The sequence below is a fragment of the Lasioglossum baleicum genome, chromosome 7, assembly GCF_051020765.1.
Source record: "Lasioglossum baleicum chromosome 7, iyLasBale1, whole genome shotgun sequence".
NCBI lineage: Eukaryota > Metazoa > Arthropoda > Insecta > Hymenoptera > Halictidae > Lasioglossum > Lasioglossum baleicum.
In genome coordinates, this window is record NC_134935.1 from 8,658,777 (window position 1) to 8,682,946 (window position 24,170).

General features: G+C 40.7%; 3 protein-coding genes across 5 annotated transcripts; 1 reads left to right on the top strand and 2 right to left on the bottom strand.

The window, feature by feature from the left end:
- Pic (DNA damage-binding protein pic) lies at positions 1 to 4,653 on the top strand. The gene is made up of 5 exons (XM_076427232.1): positions 1 to 344; positions 424 to 572; positions 749 to 3,489; positions 3,557 to 3,953; positions 4,556 to 4,653. Exons 1-5 carry the CDS (start codon positions 275 to 277, stop codon positions 4,637 to 4,639), a joined length of 3,441 nt encoding a protein of 1,146 aa, XP_076283347.1. The 5' UTR covers positions 1 to 274; the 3' UTR covers positions 4,640 to 4,653.
- Positions 4,654 to 4,732: 79 nt separating this feature from the next.
- LOC143210447 (ADP-ribosylation factor-like protein 16) lies at positions 4,733 to 5,996 on the bottom strand. The gene is made up of 2 exons (XM_076427338.1): positions 5,790 to 5,996; positions 4,733 to 5,703 (listed from the first exon to the last, which is right to left on the bottom strand). The coding sequence occupies exons 1-2, from the start codon at positions 5,994 to 5,996 to the stop codon at positions 5,383 to 5,385; spliced, it is 528 nt and encodes a 175-aa protein (XP_076283453.1). The 3' UTR covers positions 4,733 to 5,382.
- A 399-nt stretch (positions 5,997 to 6,395) lies between these two features.
- LOC143210391 (uncharacterized) lies at positions 6,396 to 23,726 on the bottom strand. 3 transcript variants are annotated; one of them, XM_076427202.1, is made up of 9 exons: positions 20,217 to 23,726; positions 14,850 to 19,685; positions 10,792 to 14,792; positions 10,005 to 10,211; positions 9,655 to 9,774; positions 9,189 to 9,446; positions 8,989 to 9,105; positions 8,115 to 8,186; positions 6,396 to 8,042 (listed from the first exon to the last, which is right to left on the bottom strand). In XM_076427202.1, the coding sequence occupies exons 1-9, from the start codon at positions 22,276 to 22,278 to the stop codon at positions 7,953 to 7,955; spliced, it is 11,763 nt and encodes a 3,920-aa protein (XP_076283317.1). In that variant the 5' UTR covers positions 22,279 to 23,726; the 3' UTR covers positions 6,396 to 7,952. The 3 variants fall into 3 exon arrangements, with proteins under 3 accessions (XP_076283317.1, XP_076283316.1, XP_076283315.1); XM_076427201.1 differs by having other exon boundaries at positions 6,396 to 8,024; positions 10,792 to 19,685; XM_076427200.1 differs by having other exon boundaries at positions 10,792 to 19,685.
- Positions 23,727 to 24,170: the final 444 nt, after the last annotated feature.

The window sequence follows — 24,170 nt, forward strand, 5'->3', positions numbered from 1 at the left end:
TCAATGTCGCGGGTTTTAGTACATTCATCCGACTGTGACGCCTCCTTGAATGATTTTCCCAACTGTTGCTGAACACCGTGATGATTTTCGCAAGCGCTTACAGCTATAAATAATGGTGGCCGTTGCGTGAACTAAGGTTAGTTCCGTGCAGAACGTTGCCAACTTCGTGGCGCGTCAAAGTGAAAAGCACGCAAGGCCAACGTTTTGTCGTGTGTATTGATCTGCCCCGTAAATTGTTAACAAATATAGAAAAGTTGTTGTCGGATAAAATAGTATGAAAGCAATGTCTCATCATTATGTTGTGACGGCACACAAGCCTACGGCTGTCACCGCGTGTGTGACAGGTGAGTAACGAGGCAGTTTCTCGCTGAAGTGCGAGCGAATATACGATAATAAACCATTATCTTATTTTTACCAATCAAGGTAATTTCACGTCGCCCACGGATTTGAATCTGATCTTGGCAAAGAATGTTCGATTAGAAATCTATCTGGTCACGCCGGAAGGTTTGAGACCGTTGAAAGATGTTGGGATTTATGGGAAGATCGCAGTCGTCAAATTTTTTAGACCGCCGGTAAGGTTATATCAGCACTCTTAAGTCTCGTCTATACCTCGAAATTCTTAACTTTCCTTCATGTTTATTCAAATATAGTCTTCTGCTAGTTGGTTGTCGTTATCGAATCTTGCCGCGTAATACTGCTAGCGAAGCTGTACAAAGTAATACGTAAATTAATTACATTATCTCCGCAGCATGAGAAAAAAGATCTATTGTTTTTGTTGACCACCCGCTACAACGCTATGATTTTGGAATGCGTCGGCGAAGGCGAAGATATAGAAATTATAACAAAGGCACACGGGAACGTGGCAGACCGTATCGGTAAAGCTTCAGAAACAGGTATTAAAGCTGTGATCGATCCTAAAGCACGTGTGATCGGTCTTCGATTATACGACGGTCTTTTCAAAATCATTCCGCTCGACAAAGATAATCCGGAATTGAAAGCATCATCTATACGTATGGACGAGCAACAAGTACAAGATGTGAATTTTCTTCATGGATGCGCTAATCCAACGTTAATCTTAATCCATCAAGATATTAACGGCAGACACGTTAAAACACACGAGATTTCCTTGAGAGATAAAGAATTTGTGAAGACACCATGGCGGCAAGACAATGTGGAACGCGAAGCTATGATGGTTATTCCGGTTCCTTCCCCGATTTGCGGTGCGATTATAATAGGCCAAGAGAGTATATTATACCACGACGGTACCACATATGTGGCTGTTGTACCGCCGATCATTAAACACAGTACAATTACGTGTTACGCTAAAGTTGATAATCAAGGACTGAGATATTTATTGGGTGATATGGCTGGGCATTTGTTTATGTTATTCTTGGAGCAAGAAAAGAAACCGGATGGAACTCAAGTAGTGAAAGATTTGAAGGTCGAGCTTCTAGGGGAGATTAGTATACCAGAATGCATCACGTATTTGGACAACGGTGTGATATTTGTTGGTAGTCGTCTCGGTGATTCGCAGTTGATCAAGTTGATCACAAAAGCGGATGAGAACGGTTCTTACTGCGTGCCGATGGAGACGTTCATTAATTTAGCACCGATAGTTGACATGGCTGTGGTTGATCTCGAGAGACAAGGTCAAGGACAGATGGTTACATGCTCGGGAGCATTTAAAGAGGGTTCCCTTAGGATTATTAGAAATGGAATAGGTATTGAAGAACACGCAAGCATAGATTTACCAGGCATCAAGGGTATGTGGGCACTGAAAGTTGGCGGTGGAAATTTTGACAATACTCTAGTCTTATCTTTTGTTGGGCAAACTAGAATCTTGACATTAAACGGCGAAGAAGTCGAAGAAACGGATATCGCAGGCTTCGTTGCCGACGAGCAGACGTTCCATACAGGGAACGTTACGAACGATCTGTTCATTCAAATAACACCGAAGTCTGCCCGATTGATTTCTCACGAAACGAAAACCATCGTTTCCGAATGGGAACCAGAGAACAAAAGAACAATTAGCGTAGTCGCTTGCAACGGAACGCAAGTGCTCTGTGCGACCGGTAATGACTTATTTTATATGGAAATTGCAGATGGACAGATTGTACTGAAAGGGTTTGCTACATTGCAGTACGAGGTGGCGTGCTTAGATATATCCCCATTAGACGGCAATACCGACGCGAAGATTGCCGCGGTAGGATTATGGACGGACATTTCCGTTCGCATATTAACTTTGCCCGATCTAAAAGAGATCAATAAAGAATTACTCGGAGGTGAAATCATACCGAGATCCATTCTAATGACCTGTTTCGAAGGTAACACGTATCTGCTTTGCGCGCTCGGAGACGGTAGTATGTATTACTTTACTTTACACAAACAAAACGGTATACTTTCTGACAAGAAAAAAGTCACCCTGGGCACACAGCCGACAGTTCTCCGAACTTTCCGATCGCTCTCCACCACCAATGTATTTGCATGTTCGGACAGACCGACCGTAATTTATTCGTCGAATCATAAGCTTGTATTTAGTAATGTTAACTTAAAGGAAGTAAATCACATGTGTTCTTTAAACGCAGAATCATATCCAGACAGTTTAGCTTTAGCGACCGACAGTACCGTGACAATAGGAACGATCGACGAGATACAGAAATTACACATCCGAACGGTTCCGCTTGGCGAATCACCAAGACGTATCGCTTATCAAGAAAGCTCCCAAACGTTCGGTGTGATCACGATGAGAGTCGATGTGCAAGACAACATCGGTCTATGCATCGTAAGACCCTCCGCATCCACTCAAGCAGCTTCAACGTCCGCGGAAACGACTTCCAGCAGCAGTTTAATCGCGTCGCATATTAAACCTACGGGATACACGTCTGGTGAGATCGGACAGGAAATGGAAGTACATAATTTGCTTATCATAGATCAGCATACCTTCGAGATTTTACATGGTCACATGTTAATGCCCACCGAATACGCGTTGTCGTTGATATCGACTAAATTGGGCGAGGATCCAACGTCCTACTATGTAGTCGGAACTGCGCTGATCAATCCGGATGAAACCGAGCCCAAAATGGGTAGAATACTTTTGTATCATTGGAACGACGGAAAACTTATACAAGTCGCTGAAAAAGAAATCAAAGGTTCCTGTTACTCCTTGGTCGAGTTCAACGGGAAGCTTCTAGCCAGTATTAACAGCACCGTTCGCCTATTCGAGTGGACAACAGAGAAAGAGCTAAGGCTGGAATGCAGCCATTTCAATAATATCATTGCGCTCTATCTGAAAACGAAAGGGGACTTTGTTTTGGTCGGCGATCTAATGAGGTCCTTTACGTTACTGCAGTATAAGACTATGGAAGGCAGCTTCGAAGAGATAGCGAGGGATTATAATCCAAACTGGATGACAGCTATTGAAATTTTAGACGACGACACTTTCCTAGGAGCTGAGAATTGTTTTAATCTGTTCGTTTGCCAAAAGGATAGGTAAATATTCAAATACGCGTACAGTAGACTTAGTATTTTACACTAAGTAAATGATATTTTTTCGTAGCGCCGCGACTTCGGAAGACGAAAGACAACAAATGCAGGAGGTTGGACAATTCCATTTAGGCGATATGGTCAATGTTTTCCGACACGGATCATTGGTGATGCAGAATTTGGGAGAATCAAGCACACCCACGCAGGGTTGTGTGCTGTTCGGAACTGTTAGCGGTGCGATTGGTTTAGTCACGCAAATCCCGTTCACATTTTATGAATTCCTACGAAATATCGAGGACAGATTAACCAGCGTGATAAAGAGCGTCGGTAAAATAGAACACAACTTTTGGAGAAGTTTCAATACCGAGTTGAAGATCGAACAATGCGAAGGTTTCATAGACGGAGATCTAATTGAAAGCTTTCTCGATTTGAGTCCGGATAAAATGGCGGAAGTTGCAATTGGGCTTTTGGTAGATAACGTCCATTTTTTTATTTATAATACATGTATATACACTACCGGCTAAAGTTTGGAATCACGGCGTAAATTCAGAGAAACAGAAGGTTTATTAAGGACGATTAACTTGTCAAAAAACTTACGAGCAGTATGTTTCACATTTTGTATTATTTTGTTTTTATCGAGGAATGCGTGTTTTTCTTCAAATTGCTCTTTCATTAAAAAACCGCTTTTATTTTTAATAACAGCCTGACATATTCAGGGCATTGTGGCAATTAGTTTTTCGAATGTTTCTAATTTGATATTTTTCCATGCTTCTTGTAGAAGTTGCCAAAGTGTCCCTTTAAAAAAGTACATTCCGAACATTGTCTTACACTGGGTTTATAAACTATACAAGAGCATTATGGACATAAAAAAATGTTGAAATCTGTTAAAATATATAATATTATTCGACTAGTTAATATTTGATATTATAACAATGGATCATTTCAAAATTTATTAATATATTCGATTTTTACAAAAATCAGCAAGTTATTCCAAACTTTTGGACAGTAGTGTATATGTACATGTACATGTACATTGTTCCGTATGATTGACTGGATTTTTTCACTTTTACAGATCGACGACGGTAACGGTATGAAAAAAGAAGCGTCGGTAGACGACCTTGTAAAAATAGTAGAAGATCTGACAAGAATACATTAAAACAATTTATATCTCTCCGATTTGTATAGTTTATTATATTTTGAGAAGTTTATAGATAACTAGGTTGATAAGGACGCTCGTAATTATTTGAGAAACAAATGAGAAGAAAAAAAAGTACATACTATTACCTATTTATCACTGATAGTACAAGAAAGCGAAAAAAGGTGCGTTTCCTCGTTTCTTTTCCAGTGAAAAACGATTTTTTAATTCGCGTACACCTGCGCTCTTGTACTCTAATTCATATTGCATAGCAATGACGACTTGCTTCAGTTAATTTCGATATGCGAACACGGAAGTTGTTTCGGAAAAGTTTGTAAACATATATTAAGAGTGCATTCTTTATACAAATTTACAATCTAGTTCTTCTACAAGTATTTCCAGATCCATATGGATGTAATGTATTTTTTATGGTACTGAATAATAATCGCGTAATAGTACTTACTTGAAATAAATTGAAAAAGAAATCTTCTTAGGCGTTAACATAATTGCTTTCCCTCGTTTGAGGAGCGCCACGAGAGCGTGTTCGAGGTTTGTACATCCAAGTCGTTGAATGACAATTCTTTTTGTTGTAAACAAACTCAATGATTCGACAGACAAGATCGGTAAAGAGTTATTTAAGGACGGTATTAGTTTAAAGAAAAAGAGGAAAATATATTCGTAGAACGTTTGTATGTTTGTAAGATTGAGTGTAAGGAATACATTATAATATATCAAAGGAAACTGATATCATTCTCGTGGGAATTTTACTTGTTCGCGTTAATTGCCGCCTTCAGCGTGGCCGGATCGAACAACCAGTTTCTTAATTCTTCTACACCTTGACCAGTCATGCCGCTGGTTTCGAATATGGTGAGTTCCTGCGTTACTTCTTTCTGCAAGCGTGAAAATTGAAGCATTAACAAGGCTTCGTTGCGCATCTGACGATAAGAGAGATCCATTTTGTTGAGAGTCAATGCGATTTTTATATTTCGCAGTCTGGGCTCAACTAACAGAGAGTAAAATAGCACTCCTGCCGCACTTATTTGACACAGATTGCTAGTGTCCACCACATAAATGATTTTTCGTATCTAAAAGTTGACAGACTTCGTTATCAGGACGCGCGAAATACGTAATCGATATGAAATTATTTTCTTTTTTTCCTATTAACATTTACCTTGTCGAAATAATACTTCCATATCGGAGCCATAGCACCACCGATTTCTTTCACGATTATATCAAACTCACCAGTGCTGTTTTTTATTGTGAAAAGATTTATGCCATTAGTGTTAACAGTCTGCGTTGCATCGTCCATTTCGTCGCCTTGTAAACGTTTCATTAGAAAGGTTTTGCCAGATTTGGCAGGGCCAATGCATAGACACATAATGCAATGTTTATTACGTTCAAAAATACTTTATATTCTTAAAGATTCTTAACGCATCTCATTTGTTCGACACTTTCGTTATACATCGCGACTACATATATATATATATATACTTTAATCTGCACGCATATAAGGCTTATTGATTTAACAGATATGTTTCTCGGAGGAACATGCACACGATTTTGTCCGTTCTATTTCGTTCGAAACGGACGCGATGAAAAAAATCTATAAATTTTCATTGAGTAAAACGAAAAGAAAACATCACAAGATTCTCGTAAATTCTTTAATAAAAAAAAAATAAAAACAAAGGTCGTAACAATTTTACGGTGTAGGTTCTTTATAAAACTTTTCGTAACACTTTCGTACAATTTAATATACAAAATTGAAAAATCATGTACATCGCTATCACTAGTTTACATTGAAAATACCTTTTCTAAGAATAAATGCTTTAAACTTTGTCACAAATGTGGGAACAATGTTTTATTGTTACACGTAACAAATACTAGATACACAATGAACTTATACAAACTACAACGTAGTGTGATCATTGGTTCGAATCGTAAATGATTGTATAATTTTATAAGTACAATGTGTATTGGATGCAATGGTATATGTTAGAAGTGAACCACCCAGGAAAATATCGAATCATTCTTTCACAATTCTCTCATCTGTCTACATCTGATATATATTTTTTTAAAATTACTCGCAACTTAATAAAGATGTAGACCGTTGTTATCCGAACATATACATTTCATCGCAATCACCTTACAACATCGGTAGAAACGCATCTTCCTTTTTCTTTAAACTAACAAATCAAGAAGATAAAGAATGTCAACAATTGAGAAGTCCTCCACTTAAGGAACGCTTAATTTCGCGAACTCTGCAGGAATAGAAATAATTTATTTAAATATTTCGAAGCAACAAATATAAATCTAACATATGTATATGATGTAAAAAAAACGAACAATCAATAAATAGGAAATCAATGGGTTGTAATAAGAAAACAATAGAAAGGAAATCGTGAGATTTATGAACTCGTTACAATCCCTACTTGGAAAAATAAAACTTCTCTCGATGAAATCAAGAATCATATTATTCGCGCGATAAAAAGAAAATGTTTCTATATTAGTTGGCAATCGATCGTTCTTAATCCTTTGCACTCATCGAAGCAAACCATGGGAATTGAGCCACTTGCGAGTTTGCGCTATAAATAAACAATTAATAACTTACTACTGACAAATACCCTCACATTGTTTACTAAACTTAGAATATGTATATATAGTATTACAACAACATATAGTAATTCACAGTCTGACATGTATGCAAGTACAGAGGAAAGAATAAGTGCAAAGGTTCAAGAGTTGTTTGTTCATCCTTACGACGATGGGTGCACTTTTGTCTGAAGTTGCGCTTACGTTGTTCGTGTGTTTCCTTTTTTTTCCATTTCTTTTTATTAAAAACAGTTCCAACTGAAAAATATTTTGCAACGCGCACAAGGCACAGGAGGTTTGCCCTCGGTAGCGCGAGTCGATAAAATGGAATAAAGACCTCTCTACCATTTTTTTTATTTTGTACAGACAAGACTCTAACACGATCCTTGAGTGTACTGTAAATATTATAATCTTTCCGCAATACCAATAGTTTAATTTACCTATTCTCTGTACAAATGTATTTATACTGTATATGTGCATTTTTTTCTTCGTAAATAAGAATCTATGTATATATGCGTATCTATACACATACCTGTTTTACGTATAATATACGCATATACATATAATATTTAATATATTTATATATATTACACGTCATGTCCTCTCTGAATTCTGTACAGTCATTAGATAGAAGTTCAATTGCAGTATGTACTCCGTAAGTTAATCATTAATCTTTCTTAGGAGTACGACTAGACTAGGATATAATCAGTTCAAGCCTGGTTCTCCAATGTTTGGACTCTAAACTTTATAGTAAAGCTCGTACTTGACGTGACATTTGCCATGATTGCAAACGTTTATCTTTGCTACCAGCTATAATCTGGAACACATTCATGATCTATTAAACAAAGCGTGGCTTCGACAAACGACAAAGCAAAAAAAAATATAGCCACAATAGTTATTTCAATACCTTATTGTCTATGACTTCCATACTTAAAAGCATGTTTCCAGGTCCAGGTATGCTGCATACGAGTCGATGATCCTGCAAGCGATTCGTATTGTCAATTCATCGTTATTGCTAGACCGCAAATTTATATGTGAAATAAAAATTGTCCGCATCAATTGTAAAGAACAGGAGCCGGATCAAAAGTTTCTCCTTTCTTCGAGCATTTTAATAAGTTGAAAATAGTATATCGACGCTCTCTTTTAACACTAGGTTTACGGGACCCGTCAAAATGACCGGTTCTAATATTTTTAATTTGCGATTATTAAGATTGTAAAGATACTTCCCCGAGGAATTATTTACCAAATTTATTTATTTGGGTATATATCACTAAACCTACCGACCACTAAGAGCGATTAAAATGTTTTAGCTTAAAAAAATGACAAGGCTCTATTTTATTTAGATTTTATGCAATTTTTATTACAATATGTGCTTGGATAAAGAAATTTATCGAATCAATTCCCACATGTAAGCAATTTATATAATAAAACCGGTCATTTGACTGGTAGTGGTAGGTTTAGTGATATTATTGGAAAAATGGCCAAAAATTTGGATAGACATATACTTGTTATGTTTATAAAATAATGTGAAATAGATATTTCTAGAGCTCCGTAAACCTAGTGTTAAATTGCAGCTTATCATTTTTATTATAAGTGAATAAAATCAGCAGTCTAGTCATTACTATCAGCTCTCTAAGGGGACAGTCTCGTGTAAACGAGTCGAAAAACCGATTTCCTATTGCAATTTTTTAGGTATAGAAACTTGAAAATATTATGCTTAACAAAAACATGCTTTTCTACACGAGACAGCCACCTTGAATCGATTCTAAACCAGAACTGACCTTTGTGTCAAATATATAAATATTTCCATCGTAACATCCAGCAAATAATAATTGTTTATACAGTCGCATACATACGATTCCAACTCCAGCATCGTACTGCGTAATCTGTTCGCCGTTCTACAACACAGAAGCATCAATGAAGAATACTGTTTACACTGTGACGTTGTATAAAAATGATTCGATAATGTTTCATTACAAACCGTGAAATCAAAGACAAGTATGGACGTGGTACTGGTGCCACAATAAATTAGATTATGATCACGCATCAAACTGTACACCGTGTGACTTTTCTGACCACAAATAGTGCGAAGAAATAGGCCGTTCTGTGCATCACGTATCGTTATCGGTTGACTACGAGATGCTACAATAAGAACTCTTCGTGGACCCTCGTTGGTTGCTTTTAAAGCTAATACAGACTTATCCGAGAATTGTATGCTATTTCCTTTTATAACACCTGACTGAAATAATAATAATAATATTTTCTTTTATAATGTATCGATCACATGCTTTCACTGTAATTGATGGTACACGCTTTAAATCAGAATAACACTTTTATAAACGAATCTATAAATGAATCTGCGAAACGCATGTTATAAAAGCAACTTTTACTGTTTACAATTTTCTGTAAGGATATTCGCATAGCAGCTTGAACATGTTTCAACAAACCTTTATATGATAACGAGATACGTGGCCGGATTTAGTACCTATGAAAATTATCCCCCATGCTTCGTCCATGCATTGTATCGGACTACCTATGTCCGCAGTATCTCTCAATTGAACTCCAGTCTAATAAAATTTCATTTGTGATATATAATAGCAATACGCGATGACATATCTCATAACTGGACTGCGGATTTTATGGATTTATTAAAAAAATATAATATGTAGGTGCATTCAGCTTATTCAAGATTATCGAAAGAAAGAAGTATTTTCTACTTGTTTTCTATTTTGTAGAAAATGTTGATCTTGCACAAACATCCGCAGTCCACTGAATAACACGTATACATGTTACTTACCGTTATATTGTAACATCTCAAAGTTCCATCCAACGAACCGGAGAACATCCACTCTTTGTTAACGTCCGTACTATTCGGATTATACACGTACAAACAAGTTACAGCTGCTTTATGGCCTTTATAGATATTTAATATTCCATTCGAAGCTTGGCTGTATCTATATATTCTGCCGTCTTCGCTCGCAGCTAGAAACGAATTCTCGAATACCTAAAAGACATTTAGTATCTATAATTAATCTATAGCGAAACGTCGAAAACTTCAAGCCCACCGATGTACAAAATTATCGTTTCTCGTGTATTCGAGTTGTGTGTGTGCGGTATCAACGAACGGAACAACAACAAAAGAATAAAAACAATAAAAAGCTGTACTGAGGAATCCGGAGACACTTATAAATTGAAGCCGAGGTGAAGGAGAATAATAAGTGAGAAGCTTCGAAACTAGAAACTTTGGTGGTTTTATTAATACTACTCCTATGTATTTGTACACTTGCATTAAATAAAAAAAAAAAGTAAAACGATACCACATGGAGTATAATCCTGACAGTAAAAAAATATTTAAAAAAAAATGTTTTCAAAAAAATTTGTTTAGTACACAATGTCTTTTTCGCATCAAAATACGTATGCGTATTATATTACTAACGTTACTGGTAATAAGATTAAAATCACCGATATCTTGAAAAATTCGTTTGAACGAAAAAAAAACAAAAAATTTTTTTTTAATATATCAAGAACAATCATGCACTGCATTAACGTCTTTTTCTTCTGCTACGACACCGTCGGCCCTTTACCTTAATATCTAAAATAGGACCTTTGTGGACCGTATATTGCGTCCTTGGTATCTCCTTATCGTCCTTTGTCTCTATCACAGTCAACATTGACCCGGAATCATTCTGATGCTGATTCTTGGTAACTATCGTCTTCTCCTCTACAATTTCGATGTCCGGCTTGTCACGATTCTCCTGAGAAATATTTACAAGGACCTGCTCCTTCGACGCGACCTCAACATTAGGATCATCGGTTAAGCTCGTCGCAGTGACTTCCTTGTCGTTCGCAAAGAGATTCGCTTTCATGGATTTCGGTCCTCTATTCGCTTTGTCCAAGCTGACCAGATGATTAATAAATCTCGTTGCGTCATCCGCCTTTCTGATCAACTTCGAACCCTGTCTCGAGTCTTTGGACATCAACTCCGGAATCAAACAGGGTTGGTCCAAGTATTCGGGAGCAGATTGTGTGAGCGAATTGATCGTCGAAATCCCATACTTCCGCAGCACATTGGGATCCACGTTTGGCTTCAGAATCGTATGTTTGCTATCCACCAATCTCACCTTGCAATTCATCATCTCTGGCATCGTGTGCTTGCATCGTTTGATATCTTTGAAATCCTCATTCGTGGGCGAGGTAGAGCTCGATAGAATCTCAAGTTCCGACTGCGTGCTGCGTTTCCTGTTCACATTGGTTTTCTGACTACGACTCCTCTTGCCGTTCGACGATATGCTTTCAGTGTCGTCGTCGTACGAGGACGACGTGGGCGAAACGCTTGGGAATTGAATGTGAATGTTCTTCTCCAGAGATTCTTGCTCCGAGGATTGTATCCCATCGGTGTCCAACTTTATCCGTTTCGTCACCTCTTCCGTGTATCGCGAACTCCTCCTCAGAGGGGTTCTGCTGCTTCCTCTCTTGCGTTTAGGCTTCTTACTTGACGCTTCGTCGCTCTTACACGCTTCCGCAGTGTCCACGAAAACAGGAACGGGCGTTCTATTGCGGTTATTGTTCTCCTCACTGGAGGATTTGTTCGACCGTTCGGACTCTCTTCTTTTCTTCAACGCTTTGTGATCCTTCAAGCTTATAAAGTGGTCGCTCGATCCCTCGGGATCATCAACCCCGTACTCCTTCTCGCATCGGGTTTCCTGGTTTGCCGAGGAGCCCTTGGACGATTCCTCGTTCGCGTGTTCTGTTTCATAGCTGGAGTCCTTATTCGGATAGTACGCAACGGTCCGAGTCATAAAAATGCCATCGTTAGCCTCAGTTGTGTCGTCTTCGTTTCTATTGGATGCGTCAGGTATCGCTATCGTTTCTTCGGGATTTACAGACATCGTCCTATCAATGTCAACGGCCTCCTCTTTACCATTTTTCTCCGCGTTCGTCTCCTCCGTGTTCTCGGTATTTACATTAGCTTCAGAAGTATTTAAAACAGCTTGATTATCGTCTACATCGTTAGCACCTGGCTCTACCGAAGCGACCTGGCTAATGACTAAATTCTCCGCGGTTTGCTGTACAAGCTCCATGTCCCTCTCGATGCTCGTCGGTGTCTCGAACGCAATCTCTCGCGTTTCTGTGTCGATGAAATTTCTGTCAGCTTGTTCCTCGCTATTTGGTAGAATTTTATTTAGCGACGGCATTAACTGTTCATTGTTATATACGTCGACCTTGTCGTCGGAAGAAGTCCTAGAGTGTTGAGTGCAAGTGTCTTCGATACTAGTTAGCGGAACAGAGACTACTATCTCTTTCGTCTCTTCTGCCAACAGCTTCGGCTCCGGGCTTGGCTTTCGACCGCTAACTTGTTCTTTGCTCGTTAACGTATCATTCGCATCAGGTACATTAATGTGACTATTTTTACCCAGCTGTTCCACCGGTGTTCCTGTGTAAAGATCTTCCAATCTGTTCTCTGCTACAGCGTTTATTACTTCGACCACGTTTTTCCAAACTTGTTGGTCGTCGCTTCCTTTCTCCTCTTCCTCATCAACGAAATTCAGTATCTTCGTCGCGTGTAGCTTGTTAGTGTACAACGTAGATAACGGTAGCTCCTCTTCTTCAGGGGTCAAGGGAGCTTTTTTCTTTTTCTTCCGCGTTTCAGCCTTTATCCTCCGCGTCTTCGCCATCTCCTTCTTGTAAGTCTCCTCCAGAAGCGCGAGACCAGTGGTAGGCTTTCTTTGGTCATCGCTCGCTACCTGAACAAGCGAGTCCCAGGTGCTGTCGTCCGAGTATATGGACGATCTCTCCGGTGTCCTATTCTCTTGCATTTTTAGAATAGAACTCAGACCGTCCGCATCGTTTACCGACAGCTTGTTATCAGCCTGTTCCGTCGATTTCGTCTTGTCAAACTCTTCGGTGGCATCTCGAGATTCTGTCTGCTCGACAGCTTTCTCGCTTTCCTCGACGTCGGGTGTACACAACTTATCGGCAGACGCGTCGTCGCAATTTTCTCGAGGTTTGACTTCGCTCGAACCGACCTTCTTCAATATCGGTTTTATCGCGTTGCTGGTTTGCTTGTCTTCGACGTCGACGTGCGGTGTATCTTTGATACATTCAGGCTTGTTGTCCCATTTCACCGCTCTCTCAGACCCTTTTTGTTTCCTTCTTCTCTTAGAAGGCGGAGATTTAATGTCCCCAGTGCGATGCACAGCTTCTTCGTTCTCCGAGCTACAGGTGCTAACGGTGTTGGCCTTCTTCTCAGAATGTTGCTCGCATCTCGATGTCTTCGACTTACCAAGCCTAACAGAACTCGCTGTGCTGTCTTTCAATAGCACAGTCTCCACAGTCGTTTTAGCACATTGATTGGCTACAGGTTTAGGATCTATGTTCTGAATTAACTGTGACATCAGCGCGGATGGAGTTCGCGGTCTGACCAACGATGTCTCGGTGTCCTTATGCTCGTGCACGGTGTCGTTCTGTTCGAAATCATTGTCCGTCGGCAGTGCGTCGCTCGTAAGCTTTTGGTACAAAGTCATTTTCTCGGTCATCAACTTGTGAATCTCAACGTCGATCTCTATCATTCTGGCCATAATCGCTTCCTTCGTGCTTGGATACACAGGCTTCACCGTATCAGCCGCCACAGCTTTTTTGATCTGATTTTTCGAAACGTTGCGTTTCTTCGGCTGCTTCGACTTCATCTTAGGCTTGTCTTTCACTTTGTGCAACACTTTATTTTCCTCTTCCTTATTCGTTTTGCTCGTGTCCCTCGTCTGAAACGTCTCGCGTACCTCCTGCTGTTGTTTCTCTTGTTCTAATTGTACATCCCGATTAACAAATATCTCCGGAGCATCGGAAGAAATTGAAACTATCTTACCTCCGGTCTGCTTTTTATTGAATTCGGACGGTTCTCTTTCGGATGAGATCTCCTTCGTCGCTGAGACAGATCTCGCCGGAACGCTTAACTTTCCTGACTCTTTGGAACTCGTAGAGGATTCAGAATTGTGTTCAGTCTTTCCCGCTTTTACGCACGCTAGTTCCTGAATCGGAGATTGCCGAGGAATATCGTGAGCATCGGTGGCAACTTTTTGCGAGCATGTTAGATCTTCTATATCTATTGGAACTTCTAATTTCAATTTCTCTGATGACACGCTTAAACCGGAAGAAACATCTGTAACAACGCTATCTTTCTCGTTACTCTCCGACGTGGTTACGTTTAAATTGATTTCAATTTTCTCGTTATTTTTGTCAAGGTTCACCGACAGTTCTTTGAAGTCTATCGAGTTGAAGGTCTGGGATAGGTTCAGATCTTGTTCGCACTGCTTAGGCGCACTGACAAACTTGTCCGTATCCCTGGCTATACACTCTTCCAGATCTATGTCGAAATGATTCAGTTTCTCAAGGGATCTACCTTCTGTGTCGTCTATGTACTCGTCCAATACGATAAACGGTTCCCCATCTTCGTTGAACGAATCGCGACTAACTAAATCATGAATAGGCGAAAAATTAGTATGCTGCGTGTCTGTAACATCGGTTTCAGGTCCCTTTATCGTAACCTCGTCTTCCGATCTCAAATTTTTCATATCGTCTGTTACTGAATCTACAACATTCAAATGATCAGAGACTGTTTCGCTAACGATGTTAACATTGACAGTACCTGGCGGCTCTTCTATCGATGATCGGGTTGACATTACTCCATTGGAATCCTTTGCTTCCTCGACGGTTTCGAAACTATCGTCTTTTCCATTTGGTTGATTTTCCGTACCAGCTTCCATCCACTCCGTACAGTTCTGCGTTACATTTTCCTTCTCGTCTCCAATCATTATTTGTATTTCGCACAATGCAGATTCTTGTGGAATATCGTCTTCAATAGACTCCAGAAAAAAACCTTTGAAGGGACTACCGGAGCTATCAGGAGATTTTAATTCATCTGCTACAGTTTGAACGCAACTCTTTAATGACCACACATCTTTCACTGCCTGAATAATCGGTTCGCTCTCATCTCGACTGCCATCCTTTGCTTCAGTCTCCAAATTTTCACTGTTGTTCTCAGCGTTTTTTAAATCATCTTTATTATTTAAGCATTTATCTTCATCCAACGATTGTGATTGTTGATCGTGACGATGCTCAGCTAATGACACATTTTCAGCTATCACTGCTGCTGCTTCAACAACATCCTCTCTCTCCAATTCTTCATTCGATTCACATTGTATCGCATTTGCTTCCGAAGTTTTCTCGCTATTTTGTTCGATTTCCGAGATTAACAAACTCTGACTATTTTCGACCTCTTTACCTTCTTCATCTGTAGGATTAACTATATCTACCACGTCTTTATTATTATCCAGAAGATTGTCGTTGCCTTCTTCCATCGTGAAATCAGTGCTGACTTCTTCTTTATTAATCGCGAATGTACTACTGCTCTCCTGCGTTAAATTTTCAACGGACGTTGTCGATTCTCTGCTTTGCAGCGATTCAGAAGTGTCGGTACTATTTATCTTCTCCGCTTCGGCTTGAACAGCGTTGTTCGCGTTTACAGTCATCGATTTTTGTAGCTCTTCAGCTTTCTGTGGATGTTTCGAGTTTTTCTCTCTCGTCGAAGACTTTGATTTCGCTGATTTCTTCTTCGTCAATTTCTTCTCCTTCTTCAGTTTCAACTCTTTGCTTCCTTCCGACCGGATGTTTTTAAACTTATTACGCTCGGCCGTGGTCAATTTCTTCGATTTCTTCTCGTCCGATTCTCCTTTAAATCCAACTTTTTCTTTCAGATTATCCGATTCCCGCTTAGCTCTCTCTTGCGAGGATGGTTTATCATCGTTTTTGCAGTTCTTTGCCTGAAGAGGATCTTTCAAAATATTCAATTTCGAATTCAATTGAGTAATACTCTTTATCTTTACCCTAGTCTTCGGAGATTCATTCTTCGATTGGGCGGAAGCGAACAGTTCTTTATTCTTTTGGAAAGTATCTATATACTGATGGTCTTCCTCGAAATTAGCTTTCTCTCTAACCTCTTTTTGAGGAGATACGCAAGAAGAACTTACCGATTGACTCGACATTGCCTTGGTTAACCGTGGATCCTTCAGAGGAACATTGTTTCCAACCTCTATCGATTTCGCTTCCTTTTCTGCTTCGTCAGTTTCGCTTTCGACCTTGTTCATTGGTAATGCAGACTGCGGCGACTCTTGAGACGCAGGAACAGGACTTCCACATTTCTCTTTCAGTTTAGCTTCCTCTTGCAAACGCCTCTGTAGAGCACGCTCCTTGTACACCTTGATATCTATCTTCTTGTATCCGCTTCTAGTCTCGTTTGAACCGGTACTCGTTGCTTTCTGTTCGGTGGTCTGATTAGCCGTATGCGTTTCTGCAAGAGGATGCGTACAGTTACCAGGAACGTTAGCAGTGTTAACGTTGCTAACAGCTTCTGTGCACGACTGTTCTACAATGTTCAAAGGTGCACTGGTTTGAGGTACAGCATCGTTTGTACAAGAAGGGATCTCCGTACGCTCGTTGTTAGCTTCGGTTACTTCGCTAGCTATAGCTTCCTCCATGTTCTCATTCGCCTTCTCACTATTACTACTAGTATAGCTACTAGTACTAACAGTTCTTTCTGTTTCCGCTGGTTTCTCTACAATTTGGTTTTGTTCGGATTGAATGGGGGACGGCATCTGCTTCAGTTGCGCCTTAGTCTTTGGTTGCATGGTCATAGATATGATCGTTGGCATCTTTTTCGGCTGTAACGATACCTTGTCGCAGGCGATCGTTGGAATTTGTTGCTTCTCAGCCTGCGAACACTGTGATTTGACCCACAAACTCGCCCCCACCGTTTTATTACCGGCAGCAGGTTCAACATGACTATTGTTACACTCGTTATTTAATTCTTCAGAAATGCTGTCCTCGAACGTGCTCAACGGCTCTTCCTTAACGATCACCTCTTTCTTAATCTCCTCCTCCGTCAACAACCTGTATTCTTCGGAGTACTCGCTGGACCTCGACGTGTTCGAATGCGAATTCCGCTTTCTCTTCCTTTTCTTGTCCCGCTTCCGCTTCTCTCGTTTGCCATTTTTCCGTTTTTCACGTTTCCGCAACTTTCGCTCCTTGTACTTGCTCTTCTCCTTCCGCTTCTTCTCGATCTCGGCGGTCACTTCGTCTCTGATGGTCTCGTTCAGCGTCCTCTTCTTCGCGATCTTCTCCTTCTCCTTGATCACCTTCAACAGTTTCGTCACGTTAGAGACGGTCTCCTCGTCGGTTTCGCTCGAACTGCTCGTGCTGTGATCGTTGCTGCTCTCCGATCGTTCCAACGTCCTGGGTTCCTCTATCTCGCTATAACGGTCCTCGTACCTCTCCTGATTATACGCAGACAGCTCGTGCGCCAAAGGACTGATGCTCAAATTCCTCATAGGCGAGTCCGATGAACAATACCTTCGGTTGCTTTTGCTACTCCTCGACAAGTTTTCCGCACTGCTGAACGTATCCCTCCACATGTTATCCGATACCGCAGAAACGTTCATCGTCCCATACTTAGCTTCCCATTCTTCCTTGGTCAGATTCCTGAACGAATCCGGATCCTCTCGCTCCTTTCGGCTCCATCTCTCGTATCGCTCGCTTCTAAACGTATTTCGGTCCTCGGAGCTCGATTTCCGCGCTCTCGAGATGTCTAATTCCGAGTTTTTGCTCAACGACTTCGCTCTCGCGATTCCTGCCGAGAATATGTCGTCGAGGTCAGCCGCAGTTGCGTTCGAGATCTGTGCGAACGTGTTGCGCTCGAAGGTCTCCGCCACTGGCTGAAAAGGAACTTTCTGCACCTCCGTGTATATCCTCGAAGCCACGTTCGGCAAGCTTCTCGTCCTCTCGGTCACTTCATACAAGATGTCGTCCAGATCAGCCTCGTTGAACAACGGCTGCTGCCTTTTGTACAAAGTTTCTACCTCGAGATTCGATTTGTTCAGAAGCGACTTCTTCGACGAGCTGGTGTCTTCACGCGAGAGGTTCCCAGCCAGTTCTGTATTCAAGGAACGGTGTAAAGGTTCATTGTCTTCCGCTTGTTCCAAGTATGAGTCCACGTGCAGCTCTTGATAATCCAATGGTTGAACATCTATACTCTCCTCCTCGTCGAAACACTCAGAGCTACATATCCTCGGATTATCGTTCTTGTTTGCGGTTTTAACTTCGTCAACGTTCGTCTTCTGTTGCTCGGATAACTCGAGCTCGGACGGCATCGGGTCCAATTGTAGAACTTCGCTTAAATGATGGATGAACTCTGTGGGCAAGTCCGTGATGCCTACTACAGCACTCGGGTCCAGCATCGCGTTCAACTGGTTCATGAACTCTTCTCTGTCGTACTCTTTCATCTTCTCGTCCTCGGTGTTTCTCATCTTCAGGGACAGCGAGGATCTTCGCTCCTTCACCAGGTGTTTCATCGCAATGTCGAACTTCCGGAGGCTCGAGTTGTTAACCATATTACAGATATCGTTCTTGCTCATCTTCAAGAACCGGCTGATTACTCGGTTCTTCCACGACGACTCGGAAGTGGGAGCTTCCGATTTTCTGTTCTCCTTCTTTGATTTTTGACTCTTCTGTGCGCTAATATTATTCGGTATCGTTACCGCCAACGATTGTGCATTAGGTTTCTCCGAGTCACTGTTGTGATCCTTATTGTACGAGTCGTTTGATTTTTCAGGGATAGGAGTCTTCGCAATATCCGCGCACCGTATCAAATTCACCTTAGAGCTGTGTTCCTTCTGATGAGTCTTGATTTGATTGTTTCTCTTCTGTTCCGACGTGTACCTTTTCGACGGCCTCCTTTCCTTCTGGAATATTTGTGTCGTAACCGGCTGAGGTACTTCTCTCGTGTCAGAGATGTTTGCAGGTCTATGCCACTCTTCCTGCTTCTGCAACACTTTCGTTTTCGAGCTTAAATTAAATATCACTTTCGGTCGTATCTGATCGCTCGTCAACGGCGCGTCCTCGGTACTTTTGTTTTCTACACACTGTTTCTCGTCTAACGTTTCAGTTCCCTCTGGTTTTTCAGCCTGTTTCGTCTCGCAACTTGTTGCCTGTTTATCCTTTTTCGTTTTACTCTTTTTCTTCTTCCATTTCTTACCGCTATTTACAAATGATCGAGTAGCCGATGAAGTACACGATACATCCTCTTTCGGTACGGGAATTTCCGATTGTGTACATTGTGCTTCCGATAATACTGACGGCGTGCCTTGATTGCCCTTCATTTTCTCGGACATGTTCATTATTTGTTTCGCGAACTCCATTGCTTCTTGCATGTCCTCCAATCCATCGTCCATACTTAGGCCCGGCTGGTTAACGAAATTCTTCTCTAACGAAGCCTGCTGCGACGGAGGTGGAGGAACATCAGCGATGTTTATCGGTGGCAGAGGCAATACAAAGTCCTGCACCATCGCTTGCCCGTTATTCGTTTGCGGTAGAACGGGTTGAAAGTTCATCGGTAGATTCGACATAAAGGGCGGCGGTTGCGAGAAATGTGCTGCAACAGTATTCACACATTAAAATCTGAAATTTTGTGTAATTCGAGTATTCGGATTACTCGTTACAACTCGAAATCCGGATTTAAGGAGGTAGACTCGTTTCCAGGATTGCAAAGATGGGGTTCTTCAATAGTTAAAAACGCTAGATAAAAGATCAATCTAGGCCGCGATCGCCCTGAAAATTCCTATTTTTACGTTTACAAGGCGTAATTTGCATTATTCGGAAGCATACAGCTGCCCATGTATACAACTATTCTCATAAAGCTGTGACAGCTACATGCTGCCGGATAATGCAAATTACGCCTTGTAAACGTAAAAATAGGCATTTTGAAGGCGATCGCGGCCTAAATTAATCTTTTATCTAGCGCTTTTGACTACTGAAAGGTCCCATCTTTGCATTATCAAGAAATGAGAAGGCGCATCCCGCACTCTTGCAATCCTGGAAACGAGAGTCTACCTTAAATAAGTATTTTAGAATAAGAATTTCAAAAGAATGAATTTATCTGAATAGTAAAAGCCACAATTCATACCCATTATGTGGGATCCTGCAGAGTTCCGCGGTGCGATCAGCTTGGAGCGTTCCTGCGAAGAGAGCCGTGGATCGAAGATCGGCGGTGGTTGCAGAAGCTTGTCACGTTCGTGAATCTTTGGTGGCGGTTGCTGAGGATTGAATTCTGGTGGTGGCCCCCTAGGATCAAAAGATGGTGGTGGATGTATGATGTCCATGTTAGTCGGAGGAACACTCGTTACTTGATTTCTCGAATTTAAGGGAGACCTAGACTGCGCTATCTCTTGTCTATTAGATGATTCAGTCACTGATATCGACCATATGTTTGGCGGAGGTTCGCTCGGATCGAATGCGGGAGGCAAATCACTCGAAGGAAATGGCACTAACGTATGGTGCTGAGATTCATGGCTTGAAACAGGTACATTGTGTGTAAATGGCGGTGGTGCGCGCGGACCATACGTAACCGGACCTATGTCAGGTGGTTTATACGGCGCAATGAGTCTCGGCGGAGGCATTCGATTCCCATGAAACGGTATTCTTTGTGGTCCCCTGAAAAATACATTTTTCCCATTCGGTTGGAACGTCCACCTGCATCTGGGTCCAGGAGGAATTCTTGGCGCAAATCTCGGTGGTACGTTGAATAATCTTGGCTGAAAAGCAGGCGGATTACACAATTTCTGTACTTCCTCGTAAGGCGAACATGTTGGAGATTTCGAATCACAGATAGAATTTACAGGAGTTTCTTCGTTAGATGGTGGAGGAGTTGCCAAATTGGTTTGAGTAGAATCGGGTGTGTTCGCAGATGTCTGACAAACTTCCTGTTGAGATACGTTCGTATGTACATTGTCCTGCTGGTTTGCACTTGTTTTTGAATGATCATCTCCATTTGTATCTACGCACGTGTCTTGCGTAGCAACTATATCCGTAACCACATCCTGTATTGTACTCTGATTCTCCAAACAGTTTGCTGGCAATGCATCCTGATCATTTAAAATCGTTTCAGGAACTGTTTCTATATCATTGAATACTAAAGGATTTTCATTCGGCAGATCGTTCACAGGTTGTATCGATGCAACCCTTCTCACGTTTTCATCTAAAGTTACATTCACATCGGTACTTGTATTAGAAGACTGTAAATCTTCCGAAACATTATCACATTGCAAATGTAAACTCTCCAAATTACAATCGGCGGTAGATAACTCGTGGAACATCTGTTCCTGGCATCCGTCATCTTCTAACAATACGCACGATCGATTCAAACTATCGTTGCTGTGCACCAATTCCAAGATGTTCAGCGGATCCTCCTGATTTTCATTTATAATAGTAATATCATTGTTTTCAGTTGTAATTTTATTTGCATCCTCGCTTTCGAAGGCAATTATAATATCGTCGTCGGCGTTATCAAACTTTGAATTATTACAGCCCACTCTCCCTATATCTCTGAAGTCGGTAAACGTTAAATCAAGCTCAGGTGGTCCGTGTCTGAGTTCAGGAATTCCTTTCTTCAAGGCAATTCCATCCTCGGAATTACTATTTGGTAAAAAGGACAAATCATCTTCCCAGAAGTTGGTAAGATCCTCCTCCGTTATGGAAGATAATTTCTGTTTTAATTTGTCAGCTGTCTCCGTGATCTTCTGCTGACGTTCTTCTTCGGATCCGAGCAGAGGAGTCTGCGGCAGCTGCACAGATTTATCTTCTTCTACAACTATTTGTTCTTCTAGAGGCACTGGTACTCTGGGTGCAGAATTTCTCGTAAAACCCATGCAAAATTGAGGACCTGGTGGTCTACCAGGCCCGGAAAACCTTACTATTCCCCGGCCATTAACCGCTCTACCTCTACCATTTGGCCGAAACGGTAGTTTCCCCCGGAACTGTGGCCGTGGGATAAAATTTTTGTTCTGTTGCCACGGTGGAAAATTTGGACTGTCCGTCCATTTCTCAGATCCGGATAATCTGTGCAGCGGTGGCCGTGCGCGATTAAAAGTAGGATGTGGAAACCGGGGTCCGCTAAAACCGTTAGAGGGACCCTTTGTACGCGCACCCCGTGGTCTAAAGCCTCTTCCTCTGAATCCATTGGCGCTCATCACACTGTCGATTATGATACTCTAATTATTATAGCACATTTGAGCCTACAGTTCTTTTAACAGTCATAAGACCCTTGAAACGCACTAACTTGCTTGTGCAAATGTTTACATGCCGCATAGTTTATTCTGTTAGGATCTGATTGTCCCATAGAAAAAGCCTGTTACCAGACATTTGGATCTCTGCGATAATGCACATTCTAAAGAGTTTTCACAGCTAAGGCCACAACCATTCCAGTAATTACAGTTGAGTATAAATAATGTTTTTTGTTATCGTGCGAGAATTAATATCAATGTGGTAATGTATGCTCTATTTATAATTTATATGAATAATATAATTAACCTTTTTTTCGGGCAAGATTACTTGATTATTGGGAATTTCACACGCAATGACATGTATCACGGTCAGTGTGTATATAGAATTCGCATTCTATCCTATACGAATATATGTGATCTTTCGGATACGAGTGAAATAATAACAAAACGACGTGCACTTATCATTCAAATATAATCGCCATGTTGCACAATAGATCTCGTCAACCTCGATAAACAACGCACAGTTTGCTGTCAAACGATCAAGTTCTACGAAAAAAATGTCTCCTGAACGGCTCGATCTTCATACGATAATTAACGATCAAACAGTATCGTGCGTGTTCCGTTCATAACAAATCCGTTCCAATACACAACCACTGCAGCGTACTCGATTCCCATTCAATTAGATGTTCGCTATTCACACGTTTAAAAACCTAAACTTGGTCACGAACTCATGAACCTAGTGGAGATCGTTCGTTACACTTTCGATCATAGCGTTCTCTCTGAGCTAATTCCTTGATCGAAAGTGTTCATATAGAATCCCTTACCAACTAAACCGATCGATTTACCGTAGAATCAGGTGTAAAATAATTGAAAATAATTGATCGGCAGTCTATTTTTAAATGAAATCTGTATTTTCACGATCGCATGGTGCGAGTTGGTAATCTGCTTAAAGAATAGTCCCAGAAGTAACCTTACAGTGACAAGATCATCGCTATCAGCTGTTACATATGCTATATTACATTATGATTACATTTCAATTCGGTTCGGACGGCAACAATCTTTCATCGACATTTACATCGATTCGATTGATAAATTAGTCTCTATTATATATTCGCATTCGTTGAAACGATTATATCTGTGTCGTATAGTTTAAATAACATCTGAATGTGTCTGATATAGAAAATTATATCATCGACTTTAGCTTCTGTTTCTCTGAATTTAACATAAACGTCAGAAATGTAATTCAAAATAAATCGCATTTCATACTTGTTCTATCTTTACATTTTAAATACGCGTAATACACGAAAACACCGAATTTGTTTTATCTCGTTTGCTTATATAGGATGTGCAGAGATTAATTATTTGATAAACAAATTTCGCTCTCGCTTTTCTCAACTAAATTCGCGGCGAATGAATTTGTACACTTTCTGAACCCCCAAAAGCAAATTTCACTGAGTGTATGTATATACACGTATATGTATACATACAGCAACACATGCGCTAAACATTACAATGGATTCTTACAGAGGCGAAACTCCCGGTCTTTTCGGTAATTCATTTTCAGTGCGCATGCGTCTACAAGTAATCTTTCACCGTTTCTGTTTTGCTGTTCAAACGTGTAAAATTGAACGTATAAGACAGTATAAGAGCATTCAGTCACATATAATATGTACTACGATAAAAAAAATCTTTTAAACAACATTTGAATTAATTTCGAAATTCGATTTCTACTACATCACGTTTCAAATGCTGCCGCGCTTTTCAACGTTTCCAGTTTGTTTGCGCAACGTCTTCATTCTTCCGCAAATATACTTACTGGAACATCCCGTAAACATATCGAATAAAATAGTATAGGAAAC